The 21,397-nt window shown below is 36.8% G+C and overlaps 1 protein-coding gene across 3 annotated transcripts in view; it reads right to left on the bottom strand.

Moving 5' to 3' along the window:
• The window catches only part of TASP1 (taspase 1), a 274,462-nt gene extending 264,348 nt beyond the window's left edge, over window positions 1-10,114 (bottom strand). For all 3 annotated transcript variants that reach the window (XM_027840257.1, XM_027840258.1, XM_027840259.1), the window contains exons 1-2: window positions 10,081-10,114; window positions 732-950 (exon numbers count right to left, since the gene is read on the bottom strand). In XM_027840257.1, coding sequence (XP_027696058.1) covers window positions 732-876 — 145 coding nt within the window. In that variant the 5' untranslated portion in view covers window positions 877-950; window positions 10,081-10,114. The remainder of the gene's footprint in view (window positions 1-731; window positions 951-10,080) is intronic.
• Between the last annotated feature and the right edge of the window lie 11,283 nt (window positions 10,115-21,397).

Below are 21,397 nucleotides of genomic sequence, written 5' to 3'. Positions count from 1 at the left end.
GTGAATATGCCCAGAAAATAAAGCTAGGTTTTTTGCATTGCTTCAGACTAATGTGCTCTGTAGTCTGTATTTTCTCTGTATCCATCAAACTCATTTCAAAACAACAGGAGTGAAAGTACAGTATAGTGGGGAGGAAAACTAGACTAGGAATTTTAACCTGTCTCTAATCAGGTTCTATTACTAACCAGATGCATGATTTTTTTTTTCAGGCAATTGGGGTTAAGTGACTTGCCTAGGGTCACACAGCTAGTAAGAGTCAAGTGTTTGGTCTGAGGCCAGATTTGAACTCAGGCCCTCCTGACTTCAGGGCTGGTGCTCTATCCACTGCACCACCTAGCTGCCCCATCAGATGTATGATTTTGGACAGTTCACTTCACTGGTTTTCTACTTTCCTAATCTACGAGATAAATAAGCTGGTCAAGATGATTTTGAAAATCCCTTCTTTCCAGCTTGGTTTCTTTGTCTCACCAAGATTACAGAATTTATCCATGCCATGCAAAAAAAACAAAAACAAAAACAAAAACAAAACTCTATATTTTCTACAGACGGCTTCATAAAACATTCTAAATTAAATATTTTTAAAATGCACCATCCCAAACTCAGTTGTTTCATTCAAATTTCTTTTCAGCAGCTCTCACCACTATATGTAAAATTAATTTATTAGTTTACTTCCAGTCATGTCAGAATTCAACATTATATATATCTTCCAAACTCATTTTTTCATGTCTTACCTGCATGCACCAACACAAATCCTACACGCTTCTCTTTATGGGGTAGTTTTGTTTCATGCTCTTTGGCTGTTACCTTAACAGCCATAACCTGAGGTGATTTGGAAGGTAGACCTTCTGCTGAACTCATCCCCTTCTCCATGATCATTCTCCACAATTATCATCTTCTATTGAAAAAAATGCATATTTCCAATGAAAAGTAAACTCGGAAGAGGAATCACCCTAAAGGAAAACCAACACACGTTATAGATTTCTACGACCAAAGACATTAAATTCATGCAAAGATAATTTTGTACAAAAATCTATTTTAAAGTTGCAATTGTTATTTATATCTCTACTTGCAAATATTTGCTATTCTCTAGAAATAAAAAAGAAATTTAAGCATGGAGGTTACCACACACCCAAAAAATGTGATCTTGTAATACTGTAGATTTTTCATCCACCTTACTATGTTGTACTCTATTATATCAAATTTAACTTTAATATACTTTCTTAAAGATTTCATATGGAAGGGAGAATAGGAATATAGGCTAATTGTTGTGTTCCCTCAGTATTTTGGCTCAATATTTTTCTATACCTTTAATATTTACATCCACAACATCTCTTGCACAAGTCCTCCACCTCATCATTCACACAGGTACCATCTTAGTAGGTAACAGAGAGCCAGTAGTTTATGAATAGAGGAGCAAGGTGGTGTGGTCAGATTTTCACTGTAGGGTGATCAGTTTGCCAGCTAAGTAAAGAATGTATTAGAGTGGAGAGAGATCTGATCAGGCAGACCAACCAGCAGACTACTTCAATAGTTGAAATCATGGTAGATATAGTATCCAAGGAGAGAAGGAAGCATATGTGAGAGATGTTACAAAGAAAGAAATAATCAAATATTGAGCACTGGAAGGGTACTTAAGAGGTCATTCAGTTCAACTCCCTCACTTTACAGACGAGGAACTGAGGTTGATAAAAGTTTTGTCTAAGACCACAAAATAGTGTCCTAAGTGCAGCTGTTTCTATGGCAACATGCTGCCAACACCTAAGAACAATGCAATACAATAATTTGTCCTGGCAAATTCTCATTCTAGGGGATTTCATCAACTCCCATGTATTTGATCATCTCTATGCAGACAGCTCCACTGAATCTCCATCTTATTTCATCCTTAAATCACTTTCTACCTATCACCTGAACTATTACAACAGATTTTAATTGGTCTCCCAGCCTCAAATCTCTGCTCTCCAATACTTCTAGCTGCCAAATTAATATCTCTAAAGTATAGTCCAGACCATGTCATTTTCCTGCTCAGAGAATTTCTCTTTATTGCCTTTATTCAATGTCTCTTGACATTGAATTTGAAATATTTTAGAAACTCCCATTTGGCATTTTAAAATCTTCACAATCTGGCTCCACCCTATATGGTTAGAATTATTTCATACTATTTCCCTCTCATATCTTCTATCCTCTAGCCAAATGAGTCTATTTGCTGTTCCTGGTATGTGACATTTCAATGCTTTTGCACAAGCTGTCTCACATACCTGGAATTCTCTCTCTTCTCACATCTTACTTACTGAATCAGTAGCTCCACTGAAAGTTCAGCTCAAGTACCATACATATCTAAAATAATCTAGCCCCTTCATAATATCCCATTTGTTAGTGCACCCCCCCACTCTCTGAAATTATTTTGTATTTTCCTTGTATTTTATATTTACCCATCCCCCCACCAACTCCCTCAACTGTTCATTTGTCTCTCTATTCCTTGAATCAAGCACATGGATTGACACTCAGTATAAACTTAGCTTGCTGAATTGAAATCATGGTCCTACTGTTCACTATTCTAGAGTACTGGGTTCCATTTAGATGCCATAGCTTAGTAAGAAAACATTATTGATAATCTGGATGGTATCCAAAAGAGGGCAACTTCAACAGTGTGGTGAAGAGCAACAAATTCATTCTTTATGATGCAAGAGAACCCATGGATTTTTAGGCTGAGAAAGAGAAGGCTTAGGGGAACATGACAGCTATCTTCACACATTTGAAAAATTATAATTCTTCAAGTTACTAAGTACTTACTACCAGAGGCATCATACTATCAAGAAGGAAATGACTACTCTAAATTTTTCAATTAGAAAAATATTCTTAACTTATCAAGTATTTCTCTTGTTCTTCCTCCCTCTCACCTCCACCCCGCCCTTGGATAGTGGAAAAGGAATTAATATGCTAATTTTCAAAGGCAACTCCGCTTTTATCAAATAATATGTTATACTTTATGGTGTTCAAAGTCATAAATGCCACTTTGAAGAACACTTTCCAGATTCTCAGCCCAAAGAACTAATAGACCAGTAACCACAGTCAGTAAATACCCACATTCATTCAAAAACAAATATTTATTTCAACTAATACTTTAAAACAATTTTAACACAAGTATTTATTCCAAGCTGGTCAATAAAAAGTCATGAACAGTCATCTGAAATAAAATAAAACATTTAACATTAGAAGTAAAGCAATTTTCAAACCAAAATTAGCTTTTATAAAGGGCCCATTAAAATACTACATTTTTAAAAAATGGGACATAATGCTAAGTATATATTATATGCAGAATTCTAAAGTAATCCCTCTAAATATGAAACTGCTTTCCTACATCCAGATGGAAAGAGAAAAGGAGCATACTGGCACATTCAGAACTTTCTAAATAGAATTATTTCTAAGTTTATAAAAGGCAAAATGCAGGCAATCAGGAACCATAGGAAAAGTACATAGCATTTAGTACATTCTAAAAAGTATACTAGTACAAAATAGTCAGGAAGAGAATCAAAAAGTTCATCTGCCACCAATCAAATTGATATGTCAAGATCAAAGGAAAATAGGTAAACCAAGAGACAATGAAGACAAAACACACCCAGAGGATTCAGAAAATTTTTGGTATATAATGTCAAAGAGCCAGAGCTACTCCTGATATACAACAAATCTTACCATGCGCTGATTGCTAACAATATTTCCTATAAGAATAATAAAATAATTGTGAAAAGAGCCATCCAGCTAGCCATTAAGATCACCAATCCAAATACTAGACTTAAGAGTAAAGAAAACGAGTAAATTCCTTTGTATATTTAAATTTGTGTTAAATAAAACTTCAAACCATAAATGTATATGTGTGTATATATGTATTATATATATATACATTCATACATATGTCCAAGAGTATCTAGCCCAGACTTAACACTAACTGAAATATAGGCTGGAAGAAAAAAGACCAGAAATGTCTTAATGGGATAGCAACATCAAGGATTAAGTTTTCTACAAATGCAACTACAACTGCACTATAGTGCTGATGCCTATCTGGTCCCCTACTAGCATTCTAACTCTAGGAAAAATAATTAACCAACCTTATCTGAGCTTTCAAATAGCATTAAATAAAATATTTATAGTATAGGTACTAGGGATCATAGATCCCTTATATATGTTGGAAAGGATATTGGAAACCATCTAGTCCAACCCTCTCATTTTAGAGAAGAGGAAACTAAAGCACAGGGAGGGTACAGGATGCCAGATGTACAGGATATACAGAGCTGGAATGAAGATCAAAGGTCTAATCCAACCTTTTCATATGAGGTTCAGGGAGGTTACATTACTTGCCGAGGGCACACAGGTAGTATGTGTAAGGGTTAGGATTAGGCTATCATATAAAGCTCTGGTTCAGACAACTTATAACTTTTGACAACAGAATAAGCTCATCTTACAGGTCATTTTTACTTATTTTTTTTAACTACAGATGCCTGATTATATAAATACATTCTATACTTCCCTAGGTATTACTTGTAAAAACTTCCTAAAATTTTGAAGAACAAATGGAAGCTTATCCATCCTTAAAAGTTTTTGGTTCCTAACGATTCACTTCTTTGCTGCCTTTTTATTAAATGACCTAAATATGTGCAACTTGGTATGATGTGGCTGCTCTTAAGACAGTTTATGAAAAAGTACACCATACAGAATTGATTTACATTGAAGTACTAGCCTCCCCCTACATAACTTAAACTCAAAGAATTTCATGCGTAAATAAAACTTTGGTTTATATAGATTTCTTCTTATTTAAATAAACTGCTATCAGAAGTACATTAGGGGAGCCTGAGAAAATGTGCCTGTCAGTTCTATGGTTAAAGGAAGAGATGATTACCAAACAAGAGTTGAGAGGATCATGGGAAATAAAATGGATAATTTTGATTATATGAAATTAAGGGTTTGCATGTATGTGCACTTATCAGTTTCTCTGATAAAGTTCTCATTTCTCAAATATATAAAGAAATGAACCAAATTTATAAAAATGAAAACCAGGGGCAGTTAAGTGGCCCAATGGATAGAGCTCTGGCCTTGGGAGTCAGGAGGACCTGAGTTCAAATCCAGTCTCAGACACTTGACATTTACTGGCTGTGAGACCTTGTGCAAGTCACTTAACCCTGATTGCCTCACCAAAAAAAAAATGAAAGCCATTCCCCAAAGATATAAACAAGCAGTTTTCTGAAGAAAGCAGAGCTATCAATAGTTACATGAAAAAATGCTCTAAATCACTCTTGTTTAGAGAAACGCAAATTAAAACAACTCTGATACACCACCTCACACCTATTGAATTGGCTAACATGACAATAAAGAAAAATGACAAATACTGGAAGGGATATGGAAAAAATGGGACATTAATGCATTGTTGGTGGAGTTGTAAACTGGTTCAACCATTCTAGGGAACAATTTGGACCTATGCCCAAAGGGCTATAAAATTGTGCATACTCTTTGCTCCAGCAATACTACTAATTAGGTCTGTATTCCAAAGTGATTTTTTTTTTTTAAAAAAGGGAAAGGGATCTATTTGTACAGAAATATTTATAGCAGCTTTTTTTGTGGTGGCAAAGAACTGGAAATTGAGAGGACAGTCATCGATTGGGGAATGGATGAACAAGTGGTGGTATATAATTGTTTTGTTTTTTGTTTTTTTGGTTAGGCAATGTGGTATATAATTGTGATGGAATACTATTGTGCTATAGGAAATGATAAGCAGGATAATTTCAGGAAAACCTGAAAAGACTTATATAAACTGATGAAAAGTGAAATGACCAGAACCAGGAGGACATTGTACACAGTAACAGTAATAGTGAATGACAATCAGCTGTGAATGACTTAGCTGTTCTCAGCAATACAACAATCCAAGATAATTCCAAAGGACTCATGATGAAAAATGCTATCCATCTCCAGAGAAAGAAGTATTGTAGCCTGAATGCAGATCGAAGAATATTTTTCTTACTTTCTTTATTTTTCTTGTTTTGTGTGCATTTTCTTTTGCAACATGACTAATAAGGAATTGTTTTACATGACTTCACATATATAATTTATATCATATTGCTTGTGTTCTAAAGGGGTGGGGGAGGGGCAGGAAGGAGAGAATTTGGAATTTAAAAATTTTTAAATGAATGTTTAAAAAATTTACATGTAATTGGGAAATATCTAATGAAATTAATAAAAATATATTAAGAAGTTAAAAAGAAAAAAATAAATTGCTTCTGTAAAATGGAATTTTCAAGATAAACAAGGTGTTATGGCCATATAGGGACAACCTATATCCCCATCAACTAAAAACATGTTAAGAGGCCACTAGGTGGCTCAATAGATAGAGCACTGATCTTAAGTCAGGAAGACTTAAGTTCAAATGTGACTTAAAAAGCTTAGTTGTATTAATACTGGCCAAGTCAAGCAACCTCTGGATGCCTCAGTTTCCTCAATCATAAAATGGGTATCATAATAACACCTATCTCCCATGGTTGTTGTGAGGATCAAATGAAATAATTATTTATAAAATAACCTCACATATACCAGACATTTAATAAACCCTTTTTTCCTTCCTTCTTACAACACTAGACATAAAGACGCTATGGCAGAAATATATTTGCTCACATACATTACAGCTATATATATCCATTTACTTTAGTGAAAATTTTATAGAAATATCACTTTAATATATTGGACCTCAGCTGTTTAAAATCTAAATCCAATGAGCAGAGATCACTGGTCTAGGGGGGAAGGAAAGGGAACAAGCCTTTATTAAGTGACTACTATATGCTAAGCATTGTGCTAAGCACTCAACAATGTTAACTCCTTTGATCTTCACAACCATCCCACGAGGTAAGTGCTATTACTATCCCTATCTATTGTGGAAACTAAGGATGATAAAAGTCCAAGTAACTGCCAAGAATCATATAGATAGCATAGGAGGCTGGATTTGAACTCAGATCATCTTCATTCTATCTACTGTGTCACCTAGCTGCTTCTAAAATTGGATTTACCATTACATTTTCCACAACCTATAATTCTATTGTTATTATCTTACTGAAGATATCATCAAAGGGGTGGGGTGAAATACTTATTTATCATCTATGTCCTGATGCTAAGTACTTTACAAGTTACCATCTCATTTGATCCTGGGAGATAGTTGCTATATGATACTCATTTTATAGTTGAGGAAACTGAGGCAGACAGTGATTTGCCCAGGGTCACACAGCTAGTATCTGAGGGCACATTTGAATTTAGGTCTTGCTAACTTCAGGCCTAATGCTCTCTCCACTGCACCACCTAGCAGCCCTCTAAGTAATAATACTAAATCATATTTACACATCACTTTGAGGTTAACAAAGAACATTCTTTACAACAACTCTCTGAGGTAGATAATACAAATATAATTTTCTCAGTTTTAGAGATGAGGAAACCAATACTCAGAAAAGTTAAGTGACTCCCTCAAGGTGATACAACAAGTAAATGTCAGACTCAGGATCTAAACTCTGGTCTCTCCTGACTCCCAAAATCCAGTTTTTCTACTTTGTTTCTTTGCTTCTCAGGAAGGAGACTTCTTCTAAAAGAAAAGAAGTGTTGTTAAAAGTATGACAATAGTGTGGAACTTGCAAGGAACTAGGAATTAGATGAACTAGGTTCTATTCACAGCTCTACCAACAATTAGTTGTGTGACAGGGTGAAAAACTAGGCCTCAATTTTCTCTCCCTTTTATGAGGGTCTGAACTAGATAATCTCTACGGAATCTTCTACCTCTTAAAATTCCACAACTTGTAGACTCTGAAAAGACTGATCTGTTGCCATCATCATTACTACTTAATGGAAAAAGAATGCAACATTTGAACACTTTCTAAGATCATTAATATTTAATTTTCCCTTTGCTGCTCCCCTTACAAAAGAAGCCAGTAAGTCTGAAAAATACTCATTGTTTTTACCAGATTTTTTTCTCTAGTCTAGACCCATAATTTCATCAGTGTAGCAAACTCACAGTATGAAAATTTCCTCCACCAACGAGGATCAACAACCATCTGAAAATTATAGTGCTTGAGAGTATTTTAGGGGCATTAAGGGGTTAAGTGATTCATTCATGGTCACAGACTATCTGAGAGAAAACTTGAACATAAGTATTTGACTTCAAGAGTAGCCTGCTACATCCAGTAGGCTATCTAGCCTCTTATTCTAATCTTCCCAAAAGATTACCTTGATCCTCTTTAAAAAAAAATTGTCAGTGGTACCATACTCTTTAATGAATAAAAACCAAATTCTAAGTCTGCCATTTAAAGACCTTTAATATAGTATCTGCTCCCTCCCTAGCTACCATTTATAAGCAGCTTCTCAATTAAAGTTGTAGTAACACTTCTGCCAAGCTATATTACCCACTGTGTTATAAAAATACCTTGTACTTTTGTCCACTACCACCCCCTCATCTCACCACAATACCCAAATCTTAGTTATTCTTTGAGGACTATTAAATTTAATTCAACAAACATTTATTAATCACTTCATTGAACAACGTACTATGCTCACAGCTGAGAATATGAAAACACAAAACTGAAAACAAATTGATTTTTAATATTTTTATTTATTTTTTGGTTCTTTTTACGTGTTGTCTTCCCCATTCTGGGGCAGTTATGTGGCACAATGGATAGAGCACTGGGCTTGGAATCAGGGAGACTCATCTGGCTGTACGACCCTGAGCAAATCACTTAACCATGCCTCAGTTTCCTCATCTGTAAAATGAGCAAGAGAAGGAAATGGCAAACCACTCCAGTATCTTTAGCAAGAAAACCCAGATGTGGTCTCCAAGAGTCGGACACTACTGAAAAACGACTGAACAACTTCTCCATTCGATTGTGAGTTCCTTTAGGGCAAGGACTGTCTTAAGCCAAAATATAAGACTGGGCACAAATGCGCTGAACAAGATTAGGGCTAAATAAATGTGTATTGATTGACCGCTAGTACTTAACTCTCCACTTCCCAGCTTAGAGGGAGGAAAAGAGAGATATTCACCTCTATATATACCCTTGAAGCCAAAAAAGGAAATAAGTAAGGAGGAAGGGAATAACTCAATTCAAATGTTTTATTAAATACACGCTTGGGAAGAGCACAGTTCAAGGTACCAGAAACACAAAAATGAAGAACAAAACCGTTTCTGCCCGTACACCTCCCTATCTCAAGGACTTTACCATTTTCTCTTCATTTTATGGATAAGAAAACTTAGGCCTGAGGACACTGAGTTGACAAAGGTCAACACAAGTAGTAATTACCAGAATCAAAATTTGAACCCAAGTCCTCCACTCCAGAGCCAGGGCTCTTTCCCCTGCACCAAACTACGGTGGATACATGTAGATTGCTAAGTAAATCCAAAGTAATTTCGGTAAAAAAGGGAAAAGACAAGAGAGGGGGGCGAAGGAGCGGAGAAAAATGGGAGAGGTTAGAAGGGAGAAAAAGAGAAAAAAGGAGAGAGGGAAAAGGAAAAAAGAGTGATTGAGAGAGGGAGACAGATAAACAGGAGACAGCGAAAGAGACACAGAAAGATAGACAAAGATAGAGAGGCACAGAGATAGAGACAAAGACTGAGAGAAAGAGAGAGATGGGAGAGACAGAATAACCATGGGGTGGGGCCTCAGGAAACTCCTCCCGCAGGTGGTGACACCTGAGTGGAACCTGAAAAAAGTGGAGGGAAAGAGCGCGGGAAAAGGGGGGCATGGGCGACGAGGGAGAGCAGGACAGGGATGACAGGGAAGGGCTGCTCTCGGCTCCCGGGGCTGGAGGGAGGTCTAGAGCTCCCCGAAGTCCCCACAGAGGTAAACGTTGCGGGGAAGGGGAGGGAAAGAGACAGGGTCCAGTCAACCGAGGCCGCTCTCCCTCCCTCCGGCCCCCCCAGGGGCCCGCTCTTTGGGGGAGGTGAGGAGGAGGAGTCCCTCCGTCCCTCCCGCCCCAGCCGCCTCCGAGCCAGAGAGACGACCCCAGCTCCCTCCGGCGCGGGACGAGGGCGGGAGTGGGGGGAGCGGCGCGGAGGGGAGAAGGACTCACCCGCAGCGGCAGAGCCCTCGCAGCACCGGAACCAGTCATTCGCCCGTTGCCAGGGTGAGGAAACCGCGTCGAAGGATGTAACTCTTTCCTATTGGGCCCGGGGACTGTCACGTGGCCGGAAGCGGGCGCCCCGGGCGCGGTGCCTACGCTCCTGCCTCTTCCCTCACCTGGTCTGGGCTCGCAGGTTCGGAGCTCGGGCGCTCGCGCCTGGCTCGCAGGGCTTCCTCTGGGAGCGTGCGTGCACGGGGGTCGCTGGTGGAGGGGAGGATTCCGAAGTGGCTCTAATTCCCCGCATTCCCCGCAGGAACTGGGAAGCTCGGCTTCCCGAGTTCGCTTGACCTCATTGCGCAAGCGTGATTCCCAGACACTTCTCTACTTTGAAAGGTTGTTTAAACTCTCCTCTCCTGGTTCTGTGCGGTTGGTTACATTTGTATCCTGAAAAGGACAGATTGTTTGTGACTGCCCGTGGTCGTCTCAGTTCCCTCTAGACACGAATCAAAGGATCGAACTTTAGATCTGGAGGAGACTTGAGAGTCAAGTCAAGTCAACAAGCACTTAATAAGAGGCCCTTAAGTGCCAGGCCCAGTTTTAAGTGTTGAGGATACAAAAAAAAAAAAAGCCAAAAAATAGTCTCTGCTCTAAAAGAGCTCGAAGTCTAAATAAAAGTGGGTAGGAGGGGAGAAAACAGCATGTAAATAACCATGTACAATTACGATATAGAGGACAAATTGAAGATAATCTTAAGAGAAAAGATATTAATGTTAAGGAATACTGGGAAAGGGTTCTTGAAAAAGGTGGGAGTTTAGCTGAGACTTGAAAGAAGAGAGCCCAAAACACATGGCAGGCAGTGAAAAATGGCCAGAGATGGTGCCACCTCAGGCCTAGATTTTATTTGATATTCCTCTATTCCAAAAATTCCAAGACCAAACATAAAATCCTCACTTTTGCATTCAAAACCTTTCACAAGCAGTTTTCTATCTTTCCAGTCTTCTTGATGGGGTTGGGATCTGGACCCCAGAAAGGAAAAACCCTGGACTTTCCCACTTAGCCAAGTCTCTGGCTTTCACCTGAGACTATAATCCCATCAACTGGCCTTTCATTGTGGCTACACCCAGTTCCTCCTCCATTGTCTTACCTCCCTAAGGCCCCTGGTCATTTCCCACACTTAATCCTAGGTAGACTCCACTGTCCAGGTCTCAGGAATTCTATTCACCCCAACTTACTGGCCACTCCCATCCAGATCTTCTTGGACCCCTCCTCCAGTCACCCCAAACTGCTAGGCCACTCCTAGATCATATATAAGGTCCATCTTGTCTCCATTAAGATGCTCTGATTCTTATGATCTAGCCACAGCTCAGATTCTTAGAATCTAGCCAACACTTAAAGACTCATAGATTCCTCAGGGGTCTGGCAATATGACACATCTTTTATAAACCTTGTTTTTGGCAGAAAGAAGGCTTGGGTCAAATTCTTTCAGCCGGATGTCGTGATCCTGGGGTTCCAGCACCCCTCACCTCTAGGCTTCATCACCCTTTTCTCTTTTTTCCCCTTCCCACAAGTGATCTCTGTAATCCAATGACATAAGCATCCTTGCTATTTTCTCACACAAAATGCTCCTCCAGATTCTGGGTATTTTTACTAGCTGTTCCTTGTGTTTAGAATACTCTCCCTCCTTAGCTCTGCTTTTTGGCTTCCCTTAAGTCCCTGCTAAAATCCCAATTTCATATGCCCCTTAAATGCTAGAGTCCTCCCTCTACTGATTATCTCCAATTTGTCTTCTGTGTGAGTATCTTATTTGTATATAGTTGTTTTCATATGGTCTTCCCTGTTAGAATGTGAGCCCCTTGAGAACAAGGACTATCTTTTGCCTTTCTGCAACTTAGAACAGGGCCTGGCATATAAATAGGAACTTAATAAATGCTAGTTTACTAATCCAAGGCAATCCAAGGCATTTTACAGAGGAGAAATTGAGACCCAGAGAGGTTGTGACTTAGCTAAAGCTGGTAGTAACAGAATCAGGATTTCAACCTACATCTGTTGAGGTCTAGGGGTTCAGATCCCATCCCCATCAGATCTTCCAACTCCAAATATGACACTCTTCCCATTGTGCCATGCTTCCTTATATCACTTAGCAAACATTAAGTGCCTACTGTGTGCTGGGCACTGTTAGGCTCAGTTACAATAGTGTGTGTGTGTGTGTGTGTGTGTGTGTGTGTGTGTGTGTGTGTGTGTGTGTATTAAACGGATTTTGAGGAGGGGGAGGAAGGAGAATGGCATGAGCAGTTAGGGAGATAAGAACAAGTTATAATCTAAGAGGTGGCATTTTAGCTAAGCTTTGAAGAAAAGGAAGGAATTTAAGAGTGGACACTTAGGTTTAAATCTGTTTTCTATTATTTTATTACCTGTATGACCTTTGACATTTCAACCTTTTCTCAGCCTCAAAATCCTAATTGGCTTCTAAAGTCCTTTTCAGTTCTATATCTGTGTTCCTATAAATAAATGCAATATTTACAGAATAGCCATATGTAGTTTAATGCAAAAAATTCATTCTAAGCTTGTTTCCTGGTCTGTCCCCATCCCACCCCAGCTGCCTATCTTATTTTCCTCATCTTACTGTGCTACTCTGATCCATCAAGGCCACCACAAGCAGGTGCACACTCAGAGCATACACCTTAATTTTAATATTTTACTACAAACTATAAGCCTAATATTGAGACAATAAATCTACCCTATAAAATATTTACCTTTAAATAATCTTTAGATTATTCAAGCAGTTTTTCAACAAACATTTATTCATTAAGCTCCAATCATGTAAAGGAAATGTGCTGAGAATACAAAGATTTAAAACTACATGATTTTAGCACTGAAGCTACATAAGCTTATCATTTATCATCTACTATGGCTCCAAAACATATAACAAAAAGTAGAATGACAGCAAGGGCAGAGAATTGAACCAAAATAGTCATAGCTAGCATTTATAAGTACTTTAAGTTTGGCAAAGCACTTCATTATTTATTTATTATCTCATTTTATCCTCACCACAACCTGGAAGGTAAGAGCTATTGTCATTCCCATTTTACAAATGAAAAAATAAAAGTAGGCAGAGGTTAAGTGACTTACCCAGGGTCACACAACTAAGTAAGCATCTAGGCCTAATTAGAACTCATATCTTCTTGATTCCAGGTCCAGTCCTCCATCCACAGTACCACCTACTTAAGAAAATTTGAGGGAGAAACCAATTTCATTTAGGGAGGGAGAATATTGGAAGGTTTCATGGAGGAGGGGGTACCTGAGCTGGACTTTGAAAGGTAGAAATTGAAGAAGGTAAAATTCACCAGACTGAGATTTGGAAGGAGTATATATTCCAAATATGAGGGAGGAGAGTATAAAGCACTAGTAGTCCAGTTTAAGTGGCACACAGAAGGGAGTGAAATTAGGCTAAAAAGGGAAATAAGAACTATAATGGAAGGAGTCTTAAATGTCAAATTAAGTATAGATTTTGTATGAAAAAAAGTAAATAGTAAAGAGTTCTCCAAGATAAAAAAAAAATACTTCTTTAAATTAAAAATAAAATGTTTGCTAAAACCAAGGAATTATTTTGAGTTAAGGTGAGGATTGTTAATATAAAACATACAACAGATTTCTAAAGAGTCCTTTCAGCTATGAGCCAATACTTCTAAGACTTTGTAATTGAGTTTCTTCTCACTGAGCTTATAAGCTTTACTAATAGTTCAATGTGTGTGTGTGGGGGGGGGGTGTATAGAATGAACTCTCCTAAATTTTATATCAGAATTTTAGGTATTTTTAAGGTTTTCCATTAAATGTGGTCAAATAGCCTAAAAATGCAAATAATTTTTGCTTGCTCATCCATCAACACATATATTGTGAAAGTCATTCAGGGCAAATGGACTGAGTTGGGCCCAGAACTGAACAGGAGGCAAAGAGTAGGCTGAATTGCCTTTGGAAAATGAAACAAAAAAAAAAAATTACACCCAGTTTCTTCCTGAAACAATGACCTATATTTTTAATATCAGATTTCTTCCTGGAATATTATATGACTTCAAGTCATGAAACATTACAGTACTAGCTAAAGAACTGAAGCTAAAAGGCAAAGGGAAGTAAGTAGCTTATTGACCACTAACAGGCAGCAATCAATCAGCATTTGTTAAGCACCTACTAAATACCTAGCTTTGTGCTAGGGTACTGGGAAACAAAGACAAAAACAAAATAGCCCTAGCCCTCCCGGAGTTTATATTCTAGTGGGGAGTGGAGGCGGGAATAGCAGATAAATACACAAACTAGTGTAACTACTAGGGATCACAAGTTTAGCCTCCTGGTCTGATGAGGCCATCTTATAAGCCTCAAGTTCATAGTAATTCTACCCTTGCAAGTGTAATTAGGTAACATATGAATGACTCATGATTATGTATCCAATTAAAGCATGGAAATTCTCTAACACTGGGCTGAGGGGGAGGAGAAAGGAAGAGAAATTAGAATTCTATCCCTTCTCTAAAAAAGGTCATGTTCTCCTGTGTGCCTCTCAGAACTGTTCAGTGCCCTCATGCCAACAAAGGATCACAAAGAAGTGGGTCAACCACAGGTGTTTGTGAGAAATAAGATTAGATCAGATAAATGTAGTCATTATTTAAAACAATAGTTTATTATTTTTATTTTTCAAATAAATTTTTAAAATTAATCAACTATATCCCCTTCATTGAGCAATTTTTGTTAATGGCAAGACAAATCCCTCAATACATACATATCTACATGAACCTACAAAGCAAATTCCCACATTAGGAATGTCTGAAAATGTCTGTCTGCATTTTAAGAGAATCAGCTCTCTGCCAGAAGGTGAGTGGCCTGTATCATCTTCATTTCTTGGGCCTCATAGTTTATCATTGTATTGATCAGAATTATAAAGTCTTTCCAAGTTGTTTTTCCCCATAATATTATTCTCATTGTATTAATTGTTCTTCTAGTTCTGCTTAGTTCGCTCTGCATCAGTTAAGGTTTGCCCAGATTCCTCTGAAATGTCCACATCATCATTTCTTATGGCACAATAATATTCTGTTACTTTTTATACCATGATCTTTTAGCCATTCCTCAATAGGAGGTTGTCCCTTAGTTTCCAACCGTGGACTTCCACAAAAAAAAGAGCCATCATAAATATATTTACACATACAGATTCTTTTCCTTCTTCTTTGGTTTCTTTGGGCTATATGCCTAGTAATGTTATAGTGGGTTAAAGGGAATGCAGATGCAGTCTTTAACAGAATAAAAGGAATTTGTGCCAGTCACACCTAGCTGAAGTAAGGCCTGGTTAACCACTTGAGCAAGCCCCGTTTTTTTAAAAAAAAAAAAAAAGTCATATGTTACTACTAGCCCTTTTAGCTCTCCCCTGTTTCCATCTTCTTCGTAGGTAAGGGATTTAAAAAAGGAACTGTCAATTTTTCCTCCCTACCTCCTCCCATTTTGTTGTATGTTGTACTCCCTGCCTAGCAGAATGTTCAACATCCCCCAGACTCCCACCTCCCCTACCCTACTCCACCCCACCATTTCCCCTTACACAGCTACCTCTCTTCCAGAGATAGGAAATTTCCATTGTCTTTCTTTAGTGACTTAGGGTTCTCAAGACAGCCAGTCCGAGTCTTGACAAGACTGTTATATAAATCGATACAAAATATATACAAAGAAGTTTTTCATCATGTGAGAAACACTAACAAGTAAAAAGATCAGGCGTTACCTAATATCTATATACATTTGAAAAATGATAATGTATCTGCAAGAGACTATTTGGCCCCTCAGAAAAGGTACATTTTCTATTTATGAATTTGCATAGGATTTGTGAACACCCTTAGAATAACTTTCTGGTCCCAAAGTTGTCCATACCACCACAGCGTAGGAAGAACCACTCCTTCTTGTTTTTGTTGTTGCTGTTGTTGTTGTTGTTGTTAACATAATGTGAGTTCCTATATAGCACTTGCCCTGGTCCAGGGTTGGGGAACCTGCAGCCCGGAGGCCTCGTGAGGCCCTCTAGGTCCTCAAGTGTGGCCCTTTAACTGAATCCAAACTTCACAGAACAAATCCCCTTAATAAAAGGATTTGTTCTGTAAAACTTGGACTCAGTCAAAAGGCCACACCCAAGGACCTAGAAGGCCTCATGTGGCCTCAAGGCCATATGTTCCCCATCCCTGTGCCTGGTCCATGTATGATCCCTCAAAGTTGCTAAATGGCTGACCCACATCATTTTCCAATCCTACATATCCTGGATCATATCTTTGGCACAATTTCTTAAGCATAGATTGATAATATATTGTAGTCTATTTATGCCTAACAGATATTTCTGTCACTTGATAAATCTCCAATAGACCATATTTTCAGTTACACAACTGAGAGAAAGGTATTTAGAATATAAAACCAAACTGTGTTTACTGTTTGCTTAGCAAAGAAGACCAAGGATGTAGGGCTGCAGGAAGACAGGCATATCAGTATATTGTAAGCATATTTGGTAGACCTGTGAATTGATCCAACCTTTATAGAAAACAATTTGGAATTTTAAGGGGAAAAGTGACTAAAATATTCATACCTTTTTTATGTAGAGATTCTGCTGCTGTGCATATATTCCTGGACATCAAAGTAAGAAAAAAAAGGTCCCATATAGATGAAAATATTCATGGAAGTAATTTTGTAATAGCAAAGAATTGGAAATAAATTGGGTGACCACGAATTGAAGAATGGCTAAACAGATGTTGGCATATTGATGTAATGGAACATTATTATACCACAACATATAACAAATATGAGGAATATCAAGATATATGGGCTGATATACAGTGAAATAATAGAACTAGCAGAATAATATACACAATTATATATTTTTACATTATATAGATTTTGTATTATACATCAATGAAACTAAACTTGCCTTGAAGTTATTTACAATAAAATAAAATAATTCAATATATATTTAATAAGAATTCCTCTAGTTCTAGTGTTAGTCAATCTTTACAAAAGCAGAATGATATTTAGGGAAAATAGACAATTTTCAAAAGTGCTAATCCAAAGTTTTTTTTTAACTTTTCAAATACTTTATTAATGTGCTTCATCTTTTTTATTTCATATCAAGCACTGCCCACCAACCTAGCTCCAAGCTTAAATAGAAACTCTCTCTAATAATTAATATGTACGATCAAGCAAGATAAATAAAGATATTGGCCATATGTGAGAATGTATATCTGGTTTCATAGCTACCATGAGGATCTAGGTGACTGAGAGGCTGAAAGGGGAAAAAACAACAGTAGCTGTGTGCCCAAAGTTGAAGAGGGGAATAAAGCTGCCTATCATTCTATGAAACTACTTTTGAGAGCATTGAGACATAATCTTAGGTATGAAATTGAGTCAGAGATTGGCCTAAGAGTAGTAAAGGAGTCAGCATCGACATGGATGATCGAGTATCCTTTGTGATGAGTGTTAGAGCAGTGTTCAAGTGAGTCCAGGAAGAATAAGAGAACTGGGGAATCAGATTTAATTGTTGAACCAGAAGTGAATTTATATGGGATTGAGAAGGCAATAATCTATTCTGGGCCAGGCCTAAATCTGGCCAGTCTAGTAACTTTCCTACAATGTTAGAAAAACAATCAACATAATTAATCATATTAAAAATAAAACCATCCTAAATGACATGATCATCTCAATAAATGCAGAAAAGGAAAACTGGTTTATGCTAAAATCTCTACAAAGTATAGGCATAAAGGGATATTTTTAATATTATAAAAATGTCTACCTAAAACCAAAAATAAGCATCATATGCAATAGGGATATGATAAAGTTTTTGCATTATAAGAGTACAGCAAGGATGCCCACTTTCACTGCTATTATTTGTTGTAGTTCTAGAAATGATAGCAAGAAGACAAGAGAAAGAAATTAAAGATATAAAGATAAATGAAAAAGAAATAAAATGATCCCTATTTGCTGATAATATGATGGTTTGCTTAGAAAATCATAAGGAATCAGCAGAGTTACTAACTGAAATAATTAATAGGTTTAGCAAAGTTGCAGGTTGCAAAATAAATTCATAAAAATCAACAATATTTCTATAAAATAACAATAAAAATCTTGGAAACAATAATAGAAAGGGAAATACTATTCAAAATAACTACAAAATGCATAAAATATTTGGGAATCAATACAAAAAACTTAATGTAGATTTAATTACAAAGAGTTCCTTAAAGAAATAAAGAACTACCTAATACTTGGAGAAATATTCAGTGCTTTTAACTAACTCAAGCCAATTTTTTTTTTCTGGGGTATGAGCCATTTTATTTTTATTTTTTTTAAATAATCAATTTATTTATTTTTAGTTTTCAACATTCACTTCCATAAGATTTTGAGTTTTAAATTTTCTCCTCTTCTCACTTCTTCTCCCCTCCCCAAGAAAACATATAATCTGATACAGGCTCTACATATACATTCATGTTAAGCATATTTTCCCATTAGTCACGATGTAAACAACAATTAGAACTAATGGGAAGAACCACGAGAAAGAAGCAATAAAACAAAACAACAAAGGAAGAGGAGAACAAATAGTATGCTTTCATCCGCATTCAGACTCCATGGTTCTTTCTCTCGATGTGGACAGCAATTTCCATTGTGAATCTTTTGAAATTGTCTTAGATTCTAGCATTGCTGTGAAGAGCCAAGTCTATCAAAGTCAGTCATTGAACAATGTGACTGTTAGTGTGTACAATGTTCTCCTGGTTCTGCTCATTTCACTCTGCATCAGTTCATTTAAGTCTTTCCAGGTTTTTTTTGGAATCTACCTGCTCATCATTTCTTATAGCACAATAGTATACCATTACTAGAAGTGGTATTGCTGGGTCAAAGTAGGTCAAGCCAATATGATAAAAATGACAATACTACCAAGATTAATTTACAGTTTTCATGCAATGCAAATCAAACTATCATAGGGATATTTTACATAACTTGTAAATAAAATAAAAAAACACGACTAAATAAAACAAATCAGTCAAATTGGTAAAAACAAATAATATAATTATAATAGTTGGTATGCATATAACACTTTAACATTTGCAAAGCATTTTAGAAATACATTATATCATTCCCACCTCATGGTAACCTTATGTAGTAGGTGCTAGTAGTATTGTTTTATATTCTATAGAAGAAGAAACAGAGACTTTACAAGGTGAAATGACTTGCCCATACTCACACAGCTAAGCAATTGTTAGAGGCTCAGTGGCAACACAGATCTTCTAGATTGTAAGTCTAGCACTTACAATGTTAATGTTAATGTTGTTGGCTGCATAACTACAGTTTACAGAATCTTCCAAAGGGCCTGAGTTAGCTCTATCTTTTATTTCTTCATTTGCATCTAGAGAAAGAGAGGTAACTCCCTTATTCATGAATCAATTCAAGAATCAGTCAAACAAAAACAAAAGAATGAAAAAATAGATGAAAATGTAGACTACCTCATTGGTAAAACAACTGACCTGCAAAATCGATCCAGGAGAGACAATTTAAAAATTATTGGTCTACCTGAAAATCACGATAAAAAAAAAAGAGCCTGGACAGTATCTTTCAGGAAATCATAAAGGAAAACTGCCCTGAGGTCCTAGAATCAGAAGGTAAAATAGCCATAGAAAGAATCCACCAATCACCTCCTGAAAGAGATCCCAAAATGAAAATGCCAAGAAATATAGTAGCCAAATTCCAAAATTATCAGGTCAAAGAGAAAATACTGCAAGCAGCCAGAAAGAAACAATTTAAATATCATGGAACCACAGTCAGGATTACACAGGACCTTGCAGCTTCTACACTAAAAGACCATAGGGCATGGAATATGATATTCCATAAGACAAAGGAGGTTGGATTGCAATCAAGGATCAGCTACCCAGCAAAAATGAGCATGATCTTTCAGGGGAGGAGATGGATATTCAATGAAATAGAGGACTTCCAAATCTTCCTGATAAAAAGACCAGATCTCAACAGAAAATTTGATCTTCAAATACAAGACTCAAGAGAGACATAAAAAGGTAAACAGTACAGAAAGAAACAACTTGTTATTAATAAGGACAAACTGTTTGCATCCCTACAAGGGAAGATGACACTTGTAATCCTTGAGAACTGTATTGTTGTTACACCATGTTAAAGGGGTATACATAAAGGGGGTGGGTATAAGTTAACTTTGATGTAATGATAAAAAAAATTTAATCAAGTGGGTTAAATGGATCCAAGTAAGTGGGATAATCTGATTTAAATAAGAAAATGTACTGAGAGAAAAGGAAAGGAAGAGGCAGACAAGGGTAAATTACATTACAGGAAAAGGCACAAAAACCTATTACAGCAGAGGGAAAGAAGAGAGGGAGATGAGCATTGTTTGAACCTTACTGTCATCAGATTTGGCTCAATAAGGGAATAACATAATCAGTTACGTACTAATATTGATAGACTTAACCCTTCTCAGCAATACAAGGATCTAAGACATCTCCAAAGGCCTCATGGTGGAAAATGCTATCCACATCCAAAGAAAGAACTATGGAGTTTGAATGCAGAAGCATACTATTTGCTATTTTTTTTTCTTCTGTTGTGTTGTGTTTCCTCTTTCTGGTGGTTCCTTCTATTTGTTCTAATTCTTACTTACAACATCACTAATGTGAAAATATGTTTAATAGGAATCTATATGTATAGTCTGTATCAGATTGCGTGCCCTCTCGGGGAAGTAGGTGGGGAGGGAGGGGGAGAAAAATTTAAAACTCAAAAGCTTATGGAAGTGATTGTTGATAAATCAAAATAAATTAATTTTAAAAAAGTGTTTCATCAGGTTGGTTAAAATAGGACTTTATCTGTACCAAAATAATGTCAATGATAAAAGCAAAATAATCTTAAAAAAATAAATAAATAAAAGGTACCTTTGTGTATAACCTATATCAGATTGCTTGCCATCTTGGGGAGAGGGGAGGAAAGGGAAAGAGGGATAAAAATTTGGAACTCAAAATCTTATAAAAATGAATGTTAAAAACTATCTTTTTATTGTGGACATTATAAAATATTTGGGAGTCTACCTGTCAAAATAATCCCAGGAACTATATGAATACAATTACAAAATACTTTTCACATAAATAAAGTCAGATCTAAATACTCGGAAAAAATATCAGTTGCTTATGGGTAGGCTGAGCTAATGTAATAAAGATGACAATTCTACCTAAATTAATTTATTTATTCAGTGCCATACCAATCAAACTACCAAAAATTATTTTGTAGAGCTAGAAAAAATAATAACAAAATTCATCTGGAAGAACAA

Source organism: Vombatus ursinus, unplaced genomic scaffold (genome assembly GCF_900497805.2).
Source record: "Vombatus ursinus unplaced genomic scaffold, bare-nosed wombat genome assembly UNPS02014841.1, whole genome shotgun sequence".
NCBI lineage: Eukaryota > Metazoa > Chordata > Mammalia > Diprotodontia > Vombatidae > Vombatus > Vombatus ursinus.
This window is presented reverse-complemented; position numbering and strand designations above follow the sequence as displayed.